This window comes from Pleurodeles waltl, chromosome 10 (genome assembly GCF_031143425.1).
Source record: "Pleurodeles waltl isolate 20211129_DDA chromosome 10, aPleWal1.hap1.20221129, whole genome shotgun sequence".
Lineage (NCBI taxonomy): Eukaryota > Metazoa > Chordata > Amphibia > Caudata > Salamandridae > Pleurodeles > Pleurodeles waltl.
Window position 1 is genome coordinate 398,459,342 of NC_090449.1, and position 24,447 is coordinate 398,483,788.

Here is a 24,447-nt window from a genome sequence, read left to right on the forward strand (position 1 = left end):
TATCAGATTGATTCCTGGTAGACGTTTGGAGGGAATATAAAGAGGCATGCGTGAATACTTTCCCCTAACCCCCCCTCAATAATCTCCATGCACGCTTATGCTACATCCTTTGTACATCTCACATGATTCAAAAGTTCACCAATGCCACGTGCCTGGGGAAAACCCTTTCAGATCACAACCCACTAGGGACCGTTTTGACCCAGGGCAGGTTCTTGACATTTATACCTATGTGGTACATACACCCAACACTATTAGAAGAAGCAGCCTTCCCTGACACCCTAGGCAATGTAATAGACTCCTAGTTCACTGATAATGAAGCTACGGCCTCCACAACACTTATATAATAGGAAGTGTTCAAGGTTGTTATAAGAGGAGTATCTATAGCTGCTGTACTCTCTATACTTCATGATCTACATAACACGGAAATGCAGTTGAGACCTCTTAATGATCCGACAGGCCTAGAGGACCTCCAAAACTCTAGGATACATCACACAGAGTTATCAGAACACCTGAGACTTTATTGAACAGAAATATATACACACAAAAAATCCACTCCAAGGGTGACAGGGCCAGAACATTGCCCACATGATAAGCAATAAAGTAGATGGCACACAATAAACCAGGCATAAATAGCTTGCCCTTTGAATTCTACTTAACTTTTGCCTCCCAACTAGTTCCAGGTTTGGAGAAATTATATGTGGCGTTTCTGAAAGCAGGTGCTTTGCTCTCGACCACCAAACAAGCCCTAGGCACCTCCTTGCTTATACCTGGCTGGCCCAGGAAGACCTCTCCTCTTATAGACTGCTCTCCCTCAATATTGACCAATGTGGCTTAGTCCCGCATCAGAGCACTTTTCTGAACATTAGATGTTCATACTAGGTGGTGGAGGTAGTGCATGATTTATTACCAAATGCTGGTTGCCTCTCATTAGAATTCCAACAGGCTTTTGAATCCTTAGATTGGGATTATGGTCCTCATTATGACCATAGCGGTATCACCAACAACAGGCTGGCAGTGAAGACTGCCACATCATGAGTGTGGTGGGTTGGCCTCTGCCAACCCGCCACATATCCCCTCATACCGCCAGGGTGGTCGGACCCGTTGGGCTGGAGATGAGCATCTCCAACCCGGTGGTCCACAAAAGACCGCTGGGGGTATTAGGAGCCGGCAACCCACCACGGTTTCTGCGGCGGTAGCACTGCAATGAAAACCCTGGCAGAGAGGCTACCCCTGTCACGGGCAGATGACCTCCCCCCCCCTGCAAGTGCAATACCCCTAACCCCCCTCCATGCACAGCACCCCACATCCCCCTCCTCGCACACATGCACACAGATACACGCACCCCGCATACACTCATTCACCATCACTGACATACACGCATTCACTCACATGCATCCATACACGCATTTACCACAACACTCATACTCGCACTCACTCCAACATACATACACACATGCATAACCTCTTACATTCATACACGCACTCATTTCTGCATTCATACACGCATTCACCCTCGCATACACACATTCATTCACAAACGCAGACAGCACCCACTCACACACACAACACCCTCCCACCCCCCTCCTTTGTCGGACGATTGACTTACCTGGTCCGGGGAGGAGGTCGTCCGCCAGGGAACGGGCGCTTCCACCGCCAGCAGCGCCCCGCCATCAGGACACCGTTAGGCCGTATCACAGCTCATAATATGGCCGGTGGAGTCCTTTTGGCAGTGCCGGGATGGTGGTGGTTCCGCCCCAGTGCCTCTGCCCACCAGCACGACTACTGCTGGATTTCTGCCCAAAATATGGCGGAAATCCAGCCATCCTCGTAATATGGTGGGCGGAAGATCGCCAGCACTGGTGGTCTTCTGGTGCCTGTGGCTTTGGCGGTCTTGCAAAAAGACCCCCAAAGTCATAATGAGGGCCTGTATGTTTTCAGTCCTGAGAACATTTAATATACCTTCTGCTTTCATCAACTGAATTCAACTGTTGTACGCCACTCCAACAGCAAGAGCCAAAAACGGCACACACATCTTAGAGCAATATTAAATTTCCAGGTGTACATGTCAAGAATGTCTATTGTCACCCCGGCTACTCGTATTACCAATGAACCCTTTTGCACAAAAACTTCGGCAGGAGGCAACAAACTGATCTATTCCACAAGAACCCCAAACTCATGCAGTATCTTTATACGCTGGTGAAATGCTAGTATATACACATGACCAAACCTAAATCTCACACCAGTAACTACCATACTACACTCTTTCGGGTCCCTGTCCGGTCTCCAAGTCAGTCATTCTATGTCATGCGATTTTTCCTTCTGCAACAACATACCCCATGACACAGTTACCATGGGCACACAGACCATGCGGTATCTTTATACGCTGGTGAAATGCTTGTATATACACATGACTAAACATAAACCTTACACCAGTTGCTACCATACCACACTCATTCTCCTGGCCCATTTTCCCAGACTTCGTGAGTGAGGGGACGCCATTTTACGCGTGTACTGGACATAGGTCAATACCTGTGTCCAGCTACATAATGGTAACTCCGAACATAGGCATGTTTGGTATCCAGCATGTTGAAATCATACCCCAATGCCTTTGTAATCATTGGTTGTATGATCCCAGGCACTCTGGGGGCTCCTTAGAGGACCCCGAGTATTGCCATTACAGCCTTCTAAGGGTTTCCAGGCAGCTCAAGCTGCTGCCACCTCCCAGACAGGTTTCTGCTCTCCTGTTGCTTGAGAACCTCAAGCCCAGGAAGGCGAGACAAAGGATTTCCTTTGGGAGAAGGGTGTTACACCCTCTCCCGTTTGGAAATAAGTGTTACAGGCTTGGGAGGGGTAGCCACTGGCAATGCTTTGAAGGGCACATTTGGTGCCCCCCTTGCATAAACGAGTCTACACCGGTTCGGGGATCCCCAGTCCCTGCTCTGACGGGAAACTGAACAAAGGAAAGGGGAGTGACCACTCCTCTGTCAATCACCACACCATGGGTGGTGCTCAGAGCTCCTCCAAAGGGTCCCTGGGTTTTACCACCTTGGATTCAAGGTTGGCAGGGAACTGTGGGAGCATCTGAGTGGCCAGTGCCAGCAGGTGACTCCAGAGCCCCCTCCTGATCGGTGGTCACCCAGCTAGATGACCAGTCCCCCTTTCAGGGCTATTTAGGGTCTCTCTCTTGGGGGGTTCCTTAGATTCGGATTACAAGACTCCAGCAGGAATTCTCTGCAACCTTCACTTTGACTTCTGACTGAAGAAACTGCATCTGGACGCTCCAGGACCTGACAAGCAGCAACAAAGAAGCAAGGCACTTCCTGCAACGTTGTATCCACGGCTCCTTCCAGCAACTGCAGCATTTCCTCGGTTGTGAATCCTCTGAGTATAGCCTGTCTTCAGCCTGCATCAGAAGCAAGAAGGAATCTCCCTTGGGGTGTAGGAGTCACTCCCCTGCTTCTGCAGGCACCAGCCGCAGCGACGACCGGCTGCGTGGATCCCCTCTCCTGCTGAGCTGCGTGGGTCCTGCATCACAGGTGGTGGACTGAAGTGGTCCCGTCGGTCCTCTCTTCCAGCTGTCCAACTTGGGTGGAGATAAGCCCTTGCCTGCCCACGCAGGACAGTACCCGTGCACTGCGTCCTTTGCAACAGCCAAGGTTTGTTGGCATCTTTGTTCACCCCGAAGCCCCAACCCCTGGCACTCCATCCCGCGATTCACAGCTCACTGAGTGGTTCTCCTACAGTATGGGAGCCTTTTTCGTAGTGCTGCATGGGCCTCTTCCTCGACTTGCGTGTCCCCCTTCTGTGGATGCTGCCTGGGCTTCTGTGGGCTCTCTGTGTTGCTGAGGGCCCCTTCTGACTCCCCCTGCCGGGGACCAGGTGTAGAGTCCACCTGGTCCCCGGCAGCTCCACTTTCGGCTAACCGCATGTTTTGCATGTGCCAAGGCTTGTTGGCGGAATCCAAAGACGCAAACCCGACTGCAATCCTCCTTCCGGTGTGGAACATCACCTGCATCCTCCAGGAACTCGACTTTGTCTTCTTGGGTGCATTGCTGACCCTCCTTCTTCACCATCGACTCAACTCTTGCACCTTCAGTCTGGTGGGTAGGGCCTCCTGCCGTTCCTGGACTCTGCTGTGCTTTTTGGGCTTGGTCCCTTTTTTCCACATGTCCTCTTGTCCAGGAATCTACTGTTGGTATCTTGTAGTCTTTTCTGGGTTTTGCATTATTCTTCTTTTCTTCTGAGTGGGTGTTCTGGGGAATTTACAGTGATTTACTCCTGCTTTCCTGGTCGCTGGGGTGGGTTGTGGTACTTTCCTTTGGGCTTTCCTAGTACTCCCAGCTCCCCCTCTACACACTCTGCTTACCTAGGTGGGGGACTGACTTTAGCATTCCATTTTGTTTAGTATATGGTTTGTGCCCCCCCATAGGGCTATTTCTCTCTATTGTGATTTTCACTAGTTGCACTGTTTTCTAACAGTTGTTATGCCTATTTCTGCATACTAGTGTATATAATGTATGTATTACTTACCTCCTAAGGGAGTATAGCCTCTATGGTATTTTGGTATTTGTGTCACCAAAATAAAGTGCCTTTATTTTTGTAACACTGAGTGTTTTCTTTCATGTGTGTAAGTACTAAGTGTGACTACAGTGGTATTGCATGAGCTTTGCATGTCTCCTAGATAAGCATTGGCTGCTCATCCACAGCTACCTCTAGACAGCCTGGCTTCTAGACACTGACTACACTACACTAATGAAGGATACCTGGACCTGGTATGTAAGTACCAGAGGTATTCGCTACACACACTAGGCCAGCCTTTTACATCCACCCCCCCCCCCCCGATGTTCGACTTTTTACCCAAAGCTGACATGTTGCGTGACCTCCTATGACATTTTAAATGCGGGGACCTCTCCCATCTTACTCATAGTAACTAGACTATAAAAGTACACAACATGACAAGGCAGACTGGTTGCGGAGGGGGTGGGGCAGGTGTTTAATTTAATGTGTTGTTGATGTTTATATGTTTCCTATTCTGTATCACTTGATATATTGACATGCTACCAAGTCCACTAGTACGATACATAGTTTTTTTTTGCCTGTCTCACACCTAGATGCAACGTAATTGTACTTGTAATAGCTATTGTTAGACGATGATGCAAAATGTTGTTATCCAATGTAATTTTTGTGCTCACCTTTCTCTAAATGCAGTAAAATACGTTGAAAAAAACTGAACTTAAACGCCTTGAGGGAGCGATCCCTCACGCTCCTAGCGACTCAGTATGTTCCTCTGCGACAATCTCGATCCTAGTCGAGAGGAAGGTCCTTGGAGCAGTCAATAAGTCCAAGATCTTCATCGCACTTGAAGTTGTTCAGGAAAGTCCCACTACAAGAAGAAGAGTAAGAAGTTGAAAAGGGTCTTCGACTTCACCTTGTCTGACAGACAGCCAGACAAGGAAGTGTTGGCATTCTAGGCTTGGCTCTGCAGCAGAGCCTATGCCTCAGCTGTCTTCATGCGCCTCCACAAGTTTTCAGGAGCCAGAAAAACCCCGTTCAATTTCAAGAGTTTTGTGAGGCAATGCACCTCATATTTGAGCTGCCTGCACCTGCTGGTGCGCCTGAGGGCCCTGCAGGTTCTTGAGGGGCCCTGCTGGATCCACAACAGAATCTCTGGCCCCGGCACCAGTTGAGCCTTTTGGATTCATGGCTGGATCCAGAACGGTGCCGGTTGTACCATCTCGACATTCCCCAACTCTAGTCCTGATGCTGACGCTCCCAGCACCGCCATCCCTGTTCTGATCCCCCTACTCTGACACAGAGCTGGAGGGGCGCCTTCAGATGCTGACTCCGGCACTGACTGGAGCTATGCCTCCTAGGCCAGAGCCTGATCCCTATTCTGATGAGCTAGGACTCGAGGAGGATTGGGAGGGGTTGCTGGACCATGAAGAATACCAGCTTTTCCACACAAACTTGGACTTGTGTGAGGTTTTGGTAGAAGCCAGCTGACTGATCACATCTCCAGATACTGCCATGCTTTCTCCCCTTGCGTCAGTGACACAGGAGGGAGCGTCCTTTACAGAGTTGGTGAGAAGGGCGCAGAGGTCTTGGACCTTAGCCTGCCTTCTATGGAAGCCAAGACAAATGTCTTGATGGAGGTTCTTCAGCCAGGAGTGACCCCATCAGAGAGCTTCTTCCTTTTAATGAAGCCCTTACAGATGCCCTGCTTTGGATCTGATCCAAGCCTAGCAAAGGGACTCCTGTGAACAGGATGATTGGCCGCTGCACTGCCCCAGGGCACCCCAACGTCCTCACACATCACCCTACCCCGGAGAGCTTGGTGGATGAAGCCGCTACGTTCCACGTAAATCCTGGTGGATTCCCTACTGCACCACTAGATAGAAAATACAAGAGGATGAACACCTTAGGGAAGAAGATGTTTTCTTCCAACCGGCATGCACGGTGGCGCATGAACACCGCATGCCTTTGGGCTGCTACTCCCACATTTTATAGGCTACGGTTGCACAGGTACAGCCAACGGTTCAGGAGGAGACCCGAGCCGTACTCTTACTCTCCCTGGCTGTTGTTGATGAGCGAGATGTAGCTAAGATCACTGTCCGATGTTGACAGGATACCACCAACTTGCAGCCAGACAGGTTTCTTCGACAGTGGCCTAAAGGCACTACGTCTGGCTGAGGACAGCTGTCTTTTCTGGGGATATCCAAGCTTCGCTTATACACATGCCTTTTGATGGCTCTCCATGATAGCTGCCACCTTGTCTCTTCGGAGACAAGGTGAATTCAGAGCAACGCCAGGTCCTTGGGCATTTTCATGCACCCACACCACCCCCAATCCGCCTTCATTCCTTTCATGGCAACAGAAGGGCCTTCCAGCCATGTCTGTATCCTCCCAGCCACCGTAGCACAAAAGCTTACCAGCCTCTGTGTGGCCAAGGACACAGTAGCCACAGAACCTGTGTGTCAGACAGCCAACCATCGGGTTAGTCTACCACCGAATTAGCAGCCACAGCCACAGCCACCAAACCCTTGTAGTCTACCGTCTTACCATCATGGGCACCACCTGCCCCACTGGTGGTCTATCACATCAGACCAATGGGTTCTCCAAATTGTCCAGAGGGGATACTCCATCCCTCTCTTGTTATCCCTCCAGTGCCAAACACGCATGATAGACTGATCTAGGATCATCTGTCCCTTTTTCACCAAGAAGGTACATCTCCTGGTCAAGGGAGCCATCGAGAGGGTGCTGCAATGCCAGAAGTAGTTTGTGGTTGCCATTCCCACTACTCTCTGGTGCCCAAGAAAGACAAAGGCCTTCGCCCTATCCTAGACCTGCACTCTTTCAATTTCTGCCTCAAGAAGAAGTTCAAAATGCTCACCCTCGCTCAAATTCTGTCTGCCCTGGATCCAGGAGACTGGATGGTAGCATTGTACTTGCAGGATGCATATTTCCACATGCCCATCCTGCCTGCCCACCAACCATTAGCTGTGGTTCACAGTGGGCCACAAGCACTTTCAGTATGCAGTGCTCCCTTTTAGCCTTACTAGCACCACTTGGGTGTTTACCAAGGTGATTCCTGGTGGTTTCTGCTCATCTGCAGAGATCAGCGGTACCAGTCTTCCCCTACCTCGACGACTGGCTGTTGAAAGTGGGCAGATGTCTCCCACCTCCAAACTACGGAGGACATCCATGCACTTTCTGGGGTTCACTAGCAGTGTGCAAAGTCACACTTGACACTCTCTCAGGTGCTCCCTTTCATCTCAGCTGTTCTGGACATGGTTCAGTATCAGACTTATCCTCTCGAACAGCGAATCCAGGATATTCAGGCTATGATACCAGTGGTTCAGCCTCTATCCTGAATTTTGGTGAGACTAACTCTGAGTCTGCTGGGCATCACGGTCTCCTGCATCCTGTTTGTGGTGCATTCCGCTGGCATGTGCTGGCTCTGCAATAGGATCTGATGTTCCAGTGGGCACAGCATCAGGGGAATCGCTCCAACATGGTCTAGACCTCGAAGGGAACTGCAAAAGACCTGCAGTGGCAGCTAATGATCCGCGATTGGACTAGCCACAGACCCCTCTCCCTTCCCCAGCCACATCTGACAGTAATGACAGATGCATCACTCCTGGGATGGGGCAGCCATCTGAGAGAGGGGGAGATCAGTGGCCTCTGGTTTCCAGAAGAATCCAGAATCCACATCAACTTCTAGAGCTCCATGCAATTCAGCTGGCATTGAAAGCCTTTCTACTCTTCATCAAGGTAAGGCTAGTACAGGTTTTCATGGAGATCACTATCACCATGTTGTATTGCAACAAACAGGGCAGATTGGGGTTGTAGACCCTTTGTCAAGAGGCCCTGCATCTCTGGACATGGCTGGTGGATCAGCACCTGGCAGGCTCTCTGAACACAAAAGCAGACAAACTCAGCCAAAAGACGCCTGGCGGATCACAAATGGCATCTCCCTCCGATGGTGGTGCAAGGTCTCTTTCAGCAGTGAGAACCTTGGTTAGATATGTTCACCACTGCCAACAACACACAATACCAGCAGTTCTGCATGCTGGAGTTTCCCAGGATGCCCTCGCTTGGAGATGGTGTTCGTCTCGAGTGGAGCTCAGGCCTCCTGTACACCTTTCTACCCATACCACTCCTACCCAGAGTTCTCAAGAAGATCAGGAATGACTGGGCCAAAGTAATTATTGTGGATCCAGACTAGGCTTGGAGAGTTTGGTATCCAGAGCTGTTGAGCATGGCCATCGGTCCTCCGATCAGGTTGCCCTTTCAGGAGGATCTTCTGTCACAGCAGCAGGGGGGATTCTCCATCTGAACCTGTCAATGCTCTGCCTTTTTGTGTGGAGATTGAGCATCGACTGTTGACAGCTTTCAACCTTCTGCCTGAAGTCTGTGATGTTATTCTGACATCCAGGCCCCCCTTCACCAAAATGGTAAACACCTGCTGTTGTGGCATGTTGTGCAGACAGACGGGTTGCCCCCTTTCTGCTCCCCTTTCTTAGGTTCTTCTGTTTCTTCTTTCCTTTGCGCGGCAGGGCTGTGCTCTGGGCACCTTAAAAGGCTACCTTTGTGTTATATCTACTTTTCTGCAGTTGCCCTCCCTCTTCAAATCCCGTACCCTACATATCAGTTTCTGAAAGGATTGCAACATATGCTTCCTCCTCTTCCCTTTATCATACTTCAGTGGGACCTTAATCTAGTACTGATGTTTTTAATTTGTGCTCCCTTTTGAGCCTTTACACCATTGTCTTCTCAGGCTCCTTATTATCAAGATGCCGGGCGGGTTAGTGTGCTGCAGGTTTTTGTCATCCAAGCCTCCGTACCTAAACATCTACCCAGACAAGCTTGTTCTGCGAACTAAAGCTTCCTTTCTACCGAACGTTGTCACTTCCTTTCATGTAGGCCAGTCCATCACCCTGCCTACTGTTTTCATTCGACCACATCCCTCTAAAGAAGAGGAGTAACTGCACTGTTTTGACCCAAAAAGAGCGTTGTCATTCTACATTGACCGCGTAAAAGAGTTCCAAGTGGACAACCGACTCTGCTTTGGGTATGTCAGAGTGAAGAAGGGAAAGACTGTGCAGAAGCAAGCCAACTCCTGATGCATCATGCTCTGCATTAAAATCTGCTACGCATTGGTCAAGAAGCAACCTGAGGAGGGCTTTCATGCTGATTCCACCAGAGTCAAAGGCAAAGGACATCTGCCAGGCAGCAATGTGGGCATCCCTGCACTCTTTTACCAAGCACTACTGCCTAGACAGTCAGGTCCAATAGGGATGGGCATTTTGCCCGTTAGGTCCTGTAGAAGTTTTTGGTTTGAAATAGTCTTTCCGACCCACCTCCGGGGTGGTATTGCTTGGGATTCTATTCTGAGCTAAAGAAACTATGGCTAGAAGTCTCTATTAGATGAACAAGTTACTTACCTTCGGCAACACCTTGTCTGGTGGTGGTAGAGACTATCTGACCGCAGATTCCTTACCGACCCATCCATCCTCCCAGCTCTACAAACTGACTTCTAGGGAGAGGGATTTCTCTATTCAAGGGCCTAGTTTTCCACACCAGTGGTCAGTGTTTTTTGTGGCTCCAGGATCCTGGCATGGAAAGTAGCAGAACCAAACTGACCTCAGCCCGCTAGGTGACACCTGTAGAAAAGTGCCCCTTTGGTGCATGGTCACCTCCACTTTTGGCTTACTGGTACTGAGTTTTTTTTGACTGAGGTACACTGGGTTCCTGCTAAACAGGTCCCCAGTGCCTGTGCTCTTTCCCTAAAACAAGGTAAATTGTATACAATTGTCACACACCCCAGTACCACTGTAAGTCTCCAGTAAATAGTACCCTTGGTACCTAGGGTCTGGGTACTGGAGAGGGTCCCTAAGGGCTAAAGCATGTATTGTGCCATTTTCAGAGATCCCCTTGAAAATTGCACGCAGCCTGCCATTGCAGACTGCTTGTGATGGTGCAAGCCATGAGAGGAAACATGACATGGCACACAGATTGTGTGTAATGCCCCCTCACTACATCTGAGTGTATGTGAGTCATCCCAGCAGCAGGCCTCAGAGCCCTAAGGCAGGGTGCATTATACTTGATGTTTGGATATCTGCACAAGCAGATATGGCCCTGTGATGTCTAGTTTAATTACTGGATATTGCAAGTGAACAGGGAAGCTGTCTTAAGGTATGTATGGGACACTCGCCACTAAAAGTTACCCAGCTGCATAATGACTTCACTGAAACCTATTTTGTTTGGTATCAAACACATTGTATTAATAAACCCAGACAATGCGAGTCTTGGATTTATTGAGACATGCTCCCAGAGTGCACCTTAGAGGTCCCCTTGAAATCTACCAGAACAAGGTTTTCTAAACTTTAGTAATAAAAGTTACTACTAACAATATAAGGGTTCTAAAAGTGACAACTCCAGACAAAATACAAGATTACCAGCTGTGATCATCTCGATGCATCAGGCATGGTTGCCGGCAGTCATGTAAAACAGCCTTTGTCTTCTTTGGATGCCTCTACGTGAGCAATATAAAACAGCCTTATGTTGCACTGCCCTTGGCATTGAGCTAGTGAAGTTAGGTATAAGGCTCCCCAATGCCACATAATTTCTCAATGAAATATCAGCTTTTAATATATTTTGAAAATCTACCCAGTATTCCCCAAACATCACTTTTGAGTTTTGAAATTACACAAATTTTGTCTTGAATAGACTAAATTTTGGTATACTTACATTACTTCAACCATGCCGAATCCTCTGATTTAGTAGGGTGGAGTGCACACGGGAAAGCTACTTACCGGTAGCTGGAGAGCTACCCGTTGCAGAGGCCTGTACCAGAACCTTAGAATCCTGGCTGACTGGTATCGACCAGCCTGCCACCACTGACGGTTTGGACTTCCTGGAGGTGAGAACCTGTGCTCTCAGAGGCCAAAAACAATGCCTGCTCTGGAGGAAGGTGTTATCTCTTCCTCTAGCAGGATGGCTAGTGAATCTGCCTTTCAAGGCCAGGGACTTTAAAGACCCTGCTGCCTTTGGTATGCAACCCCACTTCCCCCAAATCTGGGAGTTGCCACCCCCTGCCATGAACCCCATTTGGCAGGACAGGTGGGAAATGAGCTATGCAGATAGGCATGGTGCACTACGAGGCGAGTCACACCCTTAAGGCGAACAACACTACGCAGAGCTGATAGACGCCACCTACCGGCACCTGGTGATGCTTCTTCAGGTCACCAGTTCAGATGCGTTTTTTAAAGGGGCTGGCTTATATGTTCCTGCCAACTCCATTTAGCATGCCACAGTAGGAATTTAATTTGGTACTCGACTACTTGATGTGTCCTCCCTTTGAATCTCTTTGAACTCGTGCACAATTGGTATCTTTGACTTCCTACCATTGACAGCATTCCTCATCTCCATAACATCGGCCAAGTGAGTAAGCAAACTCCAGGCATTGTCTGTGGTTCCCCCACATACACCCTTCTTCCTGGATAAAATAGTCCTTTGGACAAAAGCGGCATTCTTGACCAAGGTGCTCACGTCATTTCACATAGGACAGTCCATCCCCTTGCCAGCTTTCTATGCACCGCCACATTCCTTAGAGGAAGAACAACTTCATCACCGGGAGCCTAAATGGGTCTATGGCTTCTGTGTGGACCAAACCAGAGATTTCTGACATGACAACCAACTTTTCATTGGTTTCTCTGGAGCTAAGAAAGGCAGAGGTGTGCAAAAGAAGGCCATCTCAAGATGGCTTGTACAGTGCATTAAGATCTGCTATGGGCTGGCCAAGGTGCAGTCCCCAGCAGGTTTGCTTTCTCATTCCACCAAACCGAAGGCTGCTAGCGCTGCACAGGTACACAATGGGCCAGTATGGGCATTTGCCAAGCTATTACATGCGCATGCCTACGAACATTCATGTAGCATTACTGCTTGGATAACCTGGTCTGGCAGGATGGGTACTTTGCCTGATCTATCCTGCAGGATATTCTGGTCTGATAAATTCCACAGACCCACTACCGGAAGTGCTGCTTTCATATCTATTCACAAAGTATGGAATCTGCACTTAGAAGTCTCTATTGGAAGTACAAGTTACCTTTGGTAATGACTTTTCTGGTAGAGACAATGTTACCTCAGATTCCTCACTGAGCCACCCTTCCCCATTCTGCAGAAAGGACCCATGTAGTCCATTAATAAGATTCCAACCTAAAGTCTGCACACTGCCATAAACTGATTTCTTTGCTGCCACATCTCGTGTGGATAGAGATCCGAAAGAGACTGCCATCAACGCACGGAGGTAGCACATGTATAGGGGGCCATGATGTCATGTCTGGACAATCGAACCCAAGGCAGAGCCACGCCACGCCATCTATCGACTTGCGAGGCAATTGCTGTGAAAGTTTCCGGATCCAGTTTGGCGCCTGGGGAAATTCACAAGATGAATATCTTCAGTTAGATAGAGTCTACCAGAAAAGGTGTTACTGAAGGTAAGTAACTTGTTCATCTTGCAGGAAGGTAGTGAGTTATATATGTCACCAAAAATGTATTTAAGAGTTGGTTCTTGTCACTCTATAACATGTTCTTACCTCCCAGACTGCTCTTCTGTTGATGGAGTGGCAGGAGCTTCACTTCAATCTTAAGCTTAGGACCTTTTGTGATGAAGACCGATATCCATGAAAAAAATATTAACATTACATGCACCCTACAGAAAGGTCCAAAAGAGAAACAGTTTTCTTCAGAATCTTGAAAAAAACAGCTATACTGAAGACTTACCACAGTCTATTCAAATCCTTGGAAGTACCTGCATTAAATTTCACTGGGATGCGTAAAACAATTCTTTATGCCAGATATAGAGTTCAAACTAATTCTTGCCATAAACATCTGTTAATGCTGCCAAAATTTAGTCACATACCAATATTTACTTTTGCAATTGACGGAGAAGGCTATGGACTACACACTGGAAGAACAAGCAGTCACTCAGAGTTTTTAATTTTTCCTCCAGACTGCACAGCACCTACGGCGTCAGGCCATTTTGTACTCAGCTGATTCTGTTGCAAGATGCATGGTAACTTCTTTAGCTCTAAGAAGGCAGTATCTGGGCCTGGTTTAAATCTTGGCAGATGAGCTACTCCGTCACAACGGTGATGGATATCCCATTCGCCAAAATATCAGTCCAATGATAGTTTATGATATTTATATTTCAGCGGGTGGGAAATCCGTCACAGTAACTCATCCGCCAAGATCTAAATCAGGCCCTGTCTTTTGATCTCATGTGTAGTCTATGCTTTTGGATATGCCATTAGATCCAGAAAGGCTTTTTGGAATCAAAGGATATCATACTATGGAAAAATGAGTGCTAAACATATCTTAAGGTCTTTAAGTCTTTTGGTGACCCTTTAACCAATTCATACTGGTATCAGTATAAATCAGTGCCTCCTACTCCACCACAATGACTTAGATTAATAACAGGTCAACTTTGCCTAAGGTAACCCTGGCCACAAATGTGAAAGTGTCGTTAAGGACAAAGAATAGTCCTCAACCGTGAGCATCACAAACTATGGTCGTACATAGAATACTCTTATGACAAAAAAGTCCTTATTTGGCACGTAGTTGGACAATAATTATAATGCAGGTGATGAAATTGAGGGTCCATATCTCAAGGAGAATTGGCACAACGACCTTTAACAGTCCAGTGGCCTTATTGCTTCCAACGAGTAACGACTTTGCCCCTCCCTCCCCTCACCCAGCAACGGTGTCATGCGAAGCTCTAAAGTATATTAAAAAAATGATGGGTGAAACAGTGGTGTAATTAAACTTAAGGGGGGCCTGTAAAGTACATGGAGGGCCCCCTGAAACGTACTGGAATACAGTGTGTCAGTATGTGTGTTCCCAGAAGGGAGCTATAGGGATTGGCTGTCTAGGAGGAGAATGTGGCATTGCTTACCAATAGTCAGTTGCTGCAAATGTTATTTGGGATTCACAAAGCAAAAGAACTGCATTTCCCAAGACCCCCCTCAAGAAGTGATGCTGGATGACAAGCAGCTATAAATACTTTCCTAGGCTTTTGATGTATAGATTGTGGCAGCATCCAGGTGTCAAGTGTCCGAGGTGTGCCTTTCAGGATCAATGCCTGGGCATAGTTTATTTTGGTTTATTATCAGATTGTCTACTAGAGACAGTTTTTATGTGCACTGTGTATGTGTATTCTTTGGATTTCTCATAGTGAGGAATGAAGGCCAATGTTGTCAGCATTTGAACGGGAAGACTTGTGCTTATTTTCCCTACAAAGTTCTTACCGATTACCTATTTCCAGGTGTTGATTGTTCACTTTCCTAGACAGCTACCTGGTAAATTCAGGAACTCTCAGGCCAGGAGCTCTCTGCCGTGCACAATACCGGAGGGGGCCCCCTTGAACTCGGTCCCCCACCTCTCTCTCCACAGGGGCTATGGAAGCTATTTTTATGCCACTGGGCTGAAATGCTTGAATTAATGTCAGCCACTAGTAATTACTTGAGTCACATCCCAATCCATCGTTATTTTGCACACTGTGCCACCTCAGTTTGGACCAAGCCATATGCAAATCAGTCTTGGCCCTTCTCCAGTGGAGACAGTCCATCCCGAACTGCCAGGCTTGGTTCTTCCTGAACTCGAACACAGGCAACCCTTGACCGATGTTGCCCTAGTTAGGGCTTATCACCCAGGTATAGCTTAGTTCCAGTGAGACAGTGTTTTTTGAAAGGCCTACACCATATGTTTCCTCCCTCTCCCTTAGTCATGCAACAGTGGGGGCCTTAACCTGCTTCTCAAATATTTGGGGGCATATTTATACTCTGTTTGCACCGAATTAGTGTCATTTTTTTTTACTCTAATTCGGTGCAAAACTAACTCCATATTTATACTTTGGTGCTAGACCCCTCTAGCACCAAATTTATGGAGTTAAAGTCATTTTTTGAAAGTGGAGACCTACTTTGCCTTAATGAGATGCAAGGTAGGTGTTCCCGTGCAAAAAATGACTCTATGGCCTTAACACCATATTTAGGGGCATATTTATACTCTGCGGCATATTTATACTCTGTTTGCACCAAATTAGTGTCATTTTTTTTTACTCTAATTCAGTGCAAAACTAACTCCATATTTATACTTTGGTGCTAGACCCATCTAGCACCAAGGCCCCGATTTAACCTTTTTTTGCACCGCATTAACGTCATTTTATGACACAAAAGTGGCGCAAACTTACAAAATATTGGCCCTTATTTATACTTTTTGCTGCAAAACTGCACTAACTCAGTTTTGCACCAAAACGTTTAGCACCGGCTTGCACCATTTCTGTGCACCAGCTGGGCACCATATTTATGGAATGGTGCAAGCCGGTGCAAAGGGTAGGCTAGAGTTTAAAAAAATGACTTTAGTCGGGTGGGTCTGGCAGTATAGAAGAAGAGGGTTTAGCACCAAAAAATGGCTTTAGGCAGGTTAGAGTAAAAAAAAATGACGCTAACCAGATTAGCGTCATTTTATGGTGCTAAACCTACCATGCCACATGACTCCTGCCTTAGAAAAGGCAGGAGTCATGCCCACCACCCCAGTGGCCGGCACAGAGGACAGGGGTCCCCTGGGCATGGCCATTGCACCCGGTGCCATGTATGGAGGCCCATTTCAGGGCCCCCAATGGCACTTTCAAAAATAAAATGCACTTACCTGTACTTACCTGGGATGGGGTCCCCCATCCTCGCAGTCCCTCTAGTGTGGGTGGGGGTGCCCCTAGGGCCTAGGGAGGGCACCTCTGGGCTTATTCCATGGTGTTCCACCATGGAAATAGGGCCACAGGTCCCCTAACACCTGCCCTGACCCAGGTCTTAAAAAATGGGGCAAAGCAAGCTTTGCCCCATTTTTTGACCCCTCCTCCCTCCCTTGCACCATTTTTACATGGGAGTATAAATATGGTGTTAAGGCCATAGAGTCATTATTTTGCACAGGAACGCCTACCTTGCATCTCATTAAGGCAAGGTAGGTTTCCTCTTCCAAAAAATGACTTTAACTCCATAAATTTGGTGCTAGACGGGTCTAGCACCAAAGTATAAATATGGAGTTAGTTTTGCACTGAATTAGAGTTTTAAAAAAATGACGCTAATTCAGTGCAAACAGAGTATAAATATGCCCCTTAGCGTCAAAAAAATGATGCTAATCTGGTCAGAATCATTTATTTTGACTCAAAACTGCCTAACGTCATTTTTTTTTAAGCTAGCCTACCCTTTGCACCGGCTTGCACCATTCCATAAATATGGTGCCCAGCTGGTGCTAAAAAATGGTGCAAGCCGGTGCAAAACTTTTTGGGGCAAAACTGCCTTAGAGCAGTTTTGCACCAAAAAGTATAAATAAGGCCCTTGATGTGCTCTCCCTTTGAGCTGCTTCACAGCTGTTCCTCGTCGCCATAACCTCAGCGAGTGAGTTTCAAGCACTATGTGCTAATCTGCCATACGCAAACCCTCTTCTTAGACAAATCGGTTCTGTGGATGCAAGCATCTTTCGTGCTAAAAGTTGTGATGCCATTCCCTGTTGGTCAAACCATCACCCTGCCTTCCTGCTATGCTCCACTTCACCCCTCTAAGGAGGAGGAGGGATTCCATTGCTTGCACTGTGCTTTTACAATTATCATACCAGAAAAATCTGGGTGGGCGACCAGCTCTTTGTGGGATTTGTTAGAGCGACAAAAAGGGAAGGTTGTGCATAAAAGAACCATTTTCCTTTGGATTGTGTTCTCCATTACGTTCTGCCATGCATTGCACGTATCCTGCATTAAGGCCTGCTAAGCAGCCTCAAGAAAGTCTGCAATCTGCATGCCCATTCTAACTGGGCCAAAGTTGCTAACACTGCATTGGTGCGCGGAATTCTGTCCTGAACATTTGCCAGGCAGCTACGTGAGCTATGTTCACAAAACACTACTGTCTTGACAGCCAGGTTCACTGAGAGGGGCATTTCGCCCTATTAGTCCTACAGTTGTTCTTGGTTTGGCCTATTCACAGACCCACCTCCTGAAAAATATCTATTCAATGCTGGTTGTCCTATTAACGAGCCCGTGTGCTGGGTTTAGGCCACGTCCCCAGCAGGACATCAGTGAGGGCTTAAACGGTAACATCAGCTCCGATGTGGAAACCCCCCGGCTTAAGCACCTCAGTCAGGATGTTAGTCCTGACTGGCACCCTAGGCAAATCTAGGTCCAAGACCTCAGCTGCCCTACGAACCACCATAGCATATGAAGCTCCCTCCTCCATAGCCACAGTAGGAGGGGAGAGCATTCCGGTATCTGGAGAAGTATCCAGTCCTCTGGCTTCCCCTAGTTCCTCCTACCAGTCCATATACTCCAATCCATACTGCAAAGGGTCATACGACCCCTCCAATTCCTCCCTTGTACCTGGCTGTTCAAAATAGGCCTCAGGCACTGATCTGGCCCCTGTTTGCGCCATCGAAGTCAGAATCGTCATCATACGAAGTCGTTCCAGCTCTGGATCATCTAGGATAAGGATGGGGGTCGCTCCACCGGTGGGCGCTGGCAGAGCGGGGAACCTCGACATCGGGAGCGACGCCCGAGGAGGCTTACTGTGTGTACTCGGTGTCACCCCTGATCTGGTATCGGATCCTGGAGTCCCCAACGGCGCCAAAGCCGCAGGCGTCGAATCCGATGGGGCCACTGCCAATGCTGCGGGCCCAAAGGTGTGCCAGTGGGGGCAGCCCGCTCAAATACGAGGCGCATGGCTTCGTAAAAGTCTTTGAGCTGAATGGGGGTTGCTCCGGCTCCCGAAAAAGGGGGAGGCTGAAAGTCAGCCCTGGCATCGGTTCCACTGCACCATGCCTGGAACGTTGATGTTCCCGAGATGCCTCGCCACCAACAGGCATGACAAAGTCGAAGTCTGCTTGGATATCTGCTTGGACTTCTTCTTCTTCTTCTTCTTCTTCTTCTTCTTGTGCCTCTTCCCCGAGTGGCCAGAGGACCTCGAGTGCGAAGGAGAGGACTTAGGGCTCCTGGAGCGGTCCCACGACCTCCTCCTTGATCAGGATTGTGACCTCCTAGGAGTCGCACCAACCAAAGTCGACTGCTGGGCCACCAGGAGCTTCAGAGACCACTCTCTCAAAGCTTTTGGGGTCATGGCCCGACAGTCGGAACACGAATTCAAGTCGTAGTCTTTGTTGAGGCACCAAAGACATACCTGATGGGGCTCTGTCACTGACATGGCACAATGGCAGGTGCTACAAGGCTTGAACCCTTTCTTCCTCAATGTCATCCTGCACAGACTTCGAAAAGACTCGACAAAAAGGTTGAAAAAGGCCTGCCAAAAAAGGCAGAGGGTAGCTCAAATCCGGACCTGCACTTAACTGGCGTGGAAACAAAAGAACTGACGTACGTGAGCTGGGGTGGTGCCTTTATAGGTGAATGTGACATCACAGACGGCTCCGACGCCACCCGACGGTGTGCGCAGGGTACTGCTCAGCAGAAAAATTCAGATTCCAAGCTGACGTCAGGAAATTCAAAGGTAAGGAATCTGCAGCTAGAAGTCTCTCTATCCGATTCTACAGAAAAAGTCTGCTTTCTGTGGATGTAAGCATATGAAGCAATGAGCTGTTCTCACCTGCATGTGAACCCAGTAGCTGTAAGAAGAGTTAGACACAGAGAATTGGTTCTTTTTTCAGTGCAGTTGAGCGTTGCTTCTTGCGGTAATACACTTACTGGTTTATGGTCTCCATCTTGCATACACACAGTGTAGAATTGTCTGCTATATTCACCCTCTTCCCTAAATTCTGATCTGCTGTTTTCTTGCTTTTGTTTATATATACTTTTATTGGTTATGAAATAGACATAATATATGCCTTAGAAATATCAGAAGTATAGCCATACATTGATATAGTGAGTAAGCAGATAATGAGCAGGAGAGGTGCCATTTTTTTTTTTTGCATGCGTAAGTCCAGTGAAGGAGATAACCTATACATCACTTAGCTTGCCTTGATCCTATAGGGATGATGGGAGCAATAGAACAAAGTGTAAATGGGAAGGTAGCATTTTTGGTGCCAGTGTTGTTTGCCGATTTACCCTGTGGTAAGTAAGGATGGGGGTGGGGTGGAAAGATTACATTAGTAGCCAAGGAACCTAGAAACTTTGCAAAAGTAGGCAGGAGTATTCTGCTCTGTGTCTTCTAGAATTTATTGTAAGGATCCCCAAATGTCTTTGAAGTTTTGTACTTGGTAGTTCAGTTTGTAGATCTCACGCTCATGTGATGCTATATCTTCCATGGTCACCCTCCATTCTTCCAAGGTTGGGGGCTGTTATTGTTTCCAGTGACGTAGTATGTATAATGTGGCCACTGTGAGTGAAGTGTCCAGCCACCGCTTCTTGTGGTTGATCATACTGTCCATGTCTTGAGTATTACCCAGTAGCTCCAACTCCACGGAAGGTTGAATTTGAAGGTCTGTGGTGTGTTGCAGTATTTCCCACAGTCACTCCCAGTCTCAACGTATGTCATCAACGTATGTCAACCTTAAGGAGGTTGGGCTTAACTACTTTGAAGACTGACTGCACTAGATCATTCCCTTAGTATTCCCTGGCTTTTTTTTATATTAATAACAACCTGAAACATTTCCGTGGCCCTGTTACACTGGATTTCCCTGAAGGTGTACTAAAATTTCATAAACGTGAACTAAAAGCTTACCTGCTGAGTCGTACATGTGACAATCAGTAACTTGTGGAGAAAGTGGCGATTTGTAAATATATTGCTTTCTCATATAAAGATTTCCAACTGTACCTGTCTATGGTAATGCGCACCCAGAATCGATCTGTTTTAACAAGGATGCGGCTGGAAATTGAGCACTAGTTAATGGCCTTTCCTGTCATGAAACAAAGACCCGATGATATGACTCTTTGTCCATGTGGTGGAATTTCTAAGCAAAGCACTCAGCACTTTATTCTTTTTTGTGGATTTTATGACAGGTCGAGCCAATTTTATCTGAAACCTTTATTTTATAAAGAATAAAGTAAAGGATTATAAATCTGCACTGAAATATTTATGCAGTTTGATGGATCTACCACTTTGCATTTCCTTTGCTTCATTCATATGGGAAGCGGTGAAGATTAGTAAGAGCATTGTACTATTTGATGGTATCAAGTAATTTTATCTTGAAATATTTTTAGGGTGTTTTATTTTGCTAAAAATGAATGGTATGTTTTGTAATTTTTTATGCTGATTATTAATTATTATTCATTGAGGAACGTACACATTGTTCTTATATGGTGGAATCTATTTGTACCAAGTAAAGAAAAATTGACTTGAGTTGGCTCCCAGTACGATTGGATTACCTGGCACCACCAAAGTATATGGACCGTATCTCCGCGTGTGTGTTAACAGATGTGTCATTGAGCTGCTGTTTTCTCAGTCATGATGTTGGTATTTGGAATAAGCATGAGCTGGATAGTTGAAGGAATGTCCTTGTGAATAATTCATATATATTTGGGAACTTTTTGTTAGAGGTGGGTTACAGATACAGCGGAGACCTGGTTTTGGTTTGATGCACCGGGTAAACTAGGGAGAACCACAATTGCGAAAGGTGTCTGCTTTTTTAGCATTGGCAGAGAAAAGGTAGATTAGAGAGACCTTATGGCCCTCCCTGGCTGTGAAGTTGAGCGACTTTAAGAATTATGCATTTTTTGTAGAAGATGGGATGGGTATTGGGCCCAGGTTAGAGTATCCTCGTGTACATTTATGTGAGCTACACAGGTGAGTTATGTTGTTGTGCATTTCATTAAGCACATGTGACAATATTTCCTTGTGTATTTGGGAGGTAGAAAATACACAATACATTTTCTCTCTTCCCACTAATTCTGTGACCTTGTTCCCCCGCAGATGTGGCAGAGAAGGACACAGACGCTGACTGCAGACAGCTGGCCCTGCAGAGCCTCTTATTATTGGAAAACATGAAACATGGGCTAACGACGGGCAGGGTAGAGTGAATGAGGACCAGATGCACTGTCCCACCAGTGCAGAGCTGCCATCCATCTTTCGTGGCGAGGGGCATGCTCTGGTACAGAATGTCCACTCCCATCATCAATTTTACATTACAGTTGGGGTCTGTCTATTAATACCACTGGCAACTTTGAATATCTAGCAGAGAGAAGAGCAGAAACTATTTGTGGACAGCTCAAGCAGACAACAAACCAGCCATCGCAGAGGTCCTGAATATTTCGTCCTCTGAGCCAGACTATCTGCTTCAGATACTAAGGCCCATATTTATACTGTTTTAGTGCTGCATTTGTGTCAACTTTTGGCGCAAAAGCGACGGAAACTTACAAAATACAATTGTATTTTGTAAGTTTGCACCGCTTTTGACTCAAAAAGTGATGCAAATGCGGCACAAAAAAAGTATAAATATGGGCCTAAGGTCCTTATTTATCCTTTTTTTTTTCTTCTTTTTTTCACCGCATTTGCATCATTTTTCGGCACAAACTTACAAAATATAACTGTAAGTTTGTGCCGCTTCTGCATAAAAAAATGATTTAAATGCGGCACAAAAAAAGCATAAAAATGGGCCTAAAAATGTATTTTGCTTCTTTCTTTGTGGACATCTACTATACACGGCAGGGAAGTGAACTGCAAATTACTCATCTCGTGAAGTAGCCCATGCAGAAGAGTATTGCGTGGAGTCTGCAGTGATTTGCCTACTTCCCACTGAACAGCTGTTCAGAGTGTAATATAAAAGACTAATGGAATTCGATTTCAGTGATGCCGAAAAAGAATGTTAAATAAAGATGTCTTTAATTGTTTTATTTTATGAACTTGCTCTTGCACAACATTTGGGGAAAAGGAGCGCATACAGCCAAATCTGAGTTTTCCTTGTAAAAGAGTGTATTTGTTGTTAGCAATATAATTCAGAGTCCATGTGAGAGGACCTTGTACCACGTACAAGGAGGCCATGCAGATTATATTACAATTTCATGGCTGTGCATAGTGATGAAAACGATGCCTCCTTTTACATGACTAGCATCTGCACGTTAGGTTGAAGTCCAAAACTTCAGTGGTGCCGGTAGGTATCATGCCCTACACAGATTTTCATCGGGTCCCTCTACATACCTTCCGAACACAACACATTAATATTTACCGTACTCGCTGCAGGTATCAAAATATTGGGGTGGGGGGAGTCATATTTACAAGGAATTGGAGTAGTTTAGCGCACTTTCTGCAGTAATGCCCTACGCCGATTCGAAAGGGCAGGAATGCACCTTATGTACAAGATACAGTGCATTTCTGTCCTTTCCCCCAATGCTGGTGCACAAATTGCTGACTAGTGCGAAAGCAGGCACCCTTGCACCATAGTGCATGGGTACCTGCGTTGTTAGCAGGATTGTTTTGTTGCAGAAAGGGGTACCTTCCTGCACAAAAACAATCCTGGGAGTTATTTTCCTCTTTCTATGTGTGCTGCCGAATGCAGCACTTATAGAAAGAGGAAACATAAAGATATTTCTCCTTGTTGTGCCTGCCTTGGGGAGGCGTACAGTTTTGACACATCTCCAGGTTTACAGATTCTTGTAAATCTGGGAATGTGTCAAAACCCATGGGTGTTGTGTGGGAACACCCACCGCAACGCCCATGGTAAACCCGCCCTGATGTAGTGTAAGGCCATGAAAACCCAGGCAAAGTGGCTTTGCGTAGCTTTGAAGATATGGGCCCGCTCTATGCACTGCTGTTGCGTCACAAAAAGTGACATGCCAGCGGGGCACGGGGCTTGTAAACATGCCCCCCACTTTGAAGCAGAATGTAACAAGCTTCTTTTGCCTCCCCCCCTTACAGCTGCCAGCCCTCCTTTACTTTTCTACCACAACCAATCCAGCTGCTGAGTCCACAGTTTATCAGCTCTCATCTTCTTCTCAAAAAGACTTCTGCCTCTTCAGCCAGATACCCACTTTGTCAGTCCCTCTGATGGAGTCCCTTCCACTAGAAGCTGTTGAATCCATCTGTCAAGTTTAATTAGTGGCAATCATATTGATGACTTTCCCAAGAGTTCTGGTGTAGAGTACTGTGTTGCACAAGTTGTCTTAAAACCTTTTACTGTCATTGACACAGCTAAGCGTTTTTCTCAGTTGAAGAGCTTTTTTGGGATATCCACGATTGCAACTAAGGATTGTGAGTGTTGCACAGTAGATAAACAATTGTGGCTGCAGACTAGGATGTGATGTCATCAAAGTGCTCTATTATGCACAGTAAAGATATCAAGGATCTCATATTTATAAGCAGAGGTGTTAACCAAGATGCTCAATTATATAGTTTATCATTACGAGTAAGGGAATGGTGAAAATGCTCACTGTAGTACAGGTTATCCTCGGTCCATTTTCCTGTAAACTCGAACTGAAATTCTACTATAGGGGATTTCTTTCACTTCCGTACCTAGTCATTTTTGTTTCCCTTTGGACATGACAAACAACTGACATACCTTATGACTGAGACTGAGGGGCTTATTTGCAAGCCTCATGGTGCAGGGCCGCGCAGCAAGTTACCTTGCAGCACTGCCCCCTGCCCCACAGGGAAAGAGCAGAAATGCACCGTCTTTAAAAGATACAGTGCATTTCTGTCCTCTTCCCCTGCCCTGGCTCACAATGGGCTACCTAGTGCCGACGACGGCACCGTTTCATCATTGCAGACAGGATTGTTTTTGTGCAGGAAGGGACACCTTCTTGCACAAAAACAATCCTGCAGAATGCAGCATACATAGAAAGAGGAAACAACGAGGACAAATAAAGTAATTTCTCCTTGTTCCGCCTCCCCTGGGGAGGCATAAGATTTTGACGCATTCCCAGGTTTACAATGCCTTGCCAATCTGGAAATGCATCTAATCCCACGGGTGCTGCATAGGAAAACCCATCACAACGCCCATGGAATGCTTCCCTGATGCAGTGTAAGGCAA

The 24,447-nt window shown here is 46.8% G+C and overlaps 1 protein-coding gene across 5 annotated transcripts in view; it reads left to right on the forward strand.

Annotated features, from left to right (window-relative positions):
* The window catches only part of TELO2 (telomere maintenance 2), an 863,005-nt gene extending 840,685 nt beyond the window's left edge, over positions 1-22,320 (forward strand). For all 5 annotated transcript variants that reach the window (XM_069210626.1, XM_069210623.1, XM_069210621.1 and 2 more), the window contains one exon: positions 21,396-22,320. In XM_069210626.1, coding sequence (XP_069066727.1) covers positions 21,396-21,502 — 107 coding nt within the window. In that variant the 3' untranslated portion in view covers positions 21,503-22,320. The remainder of the gene's footprint in view (positions 1-21,395) is intronic.
* Positions 22,321-24,447: the final 2,127 nt, after the last annotated feature.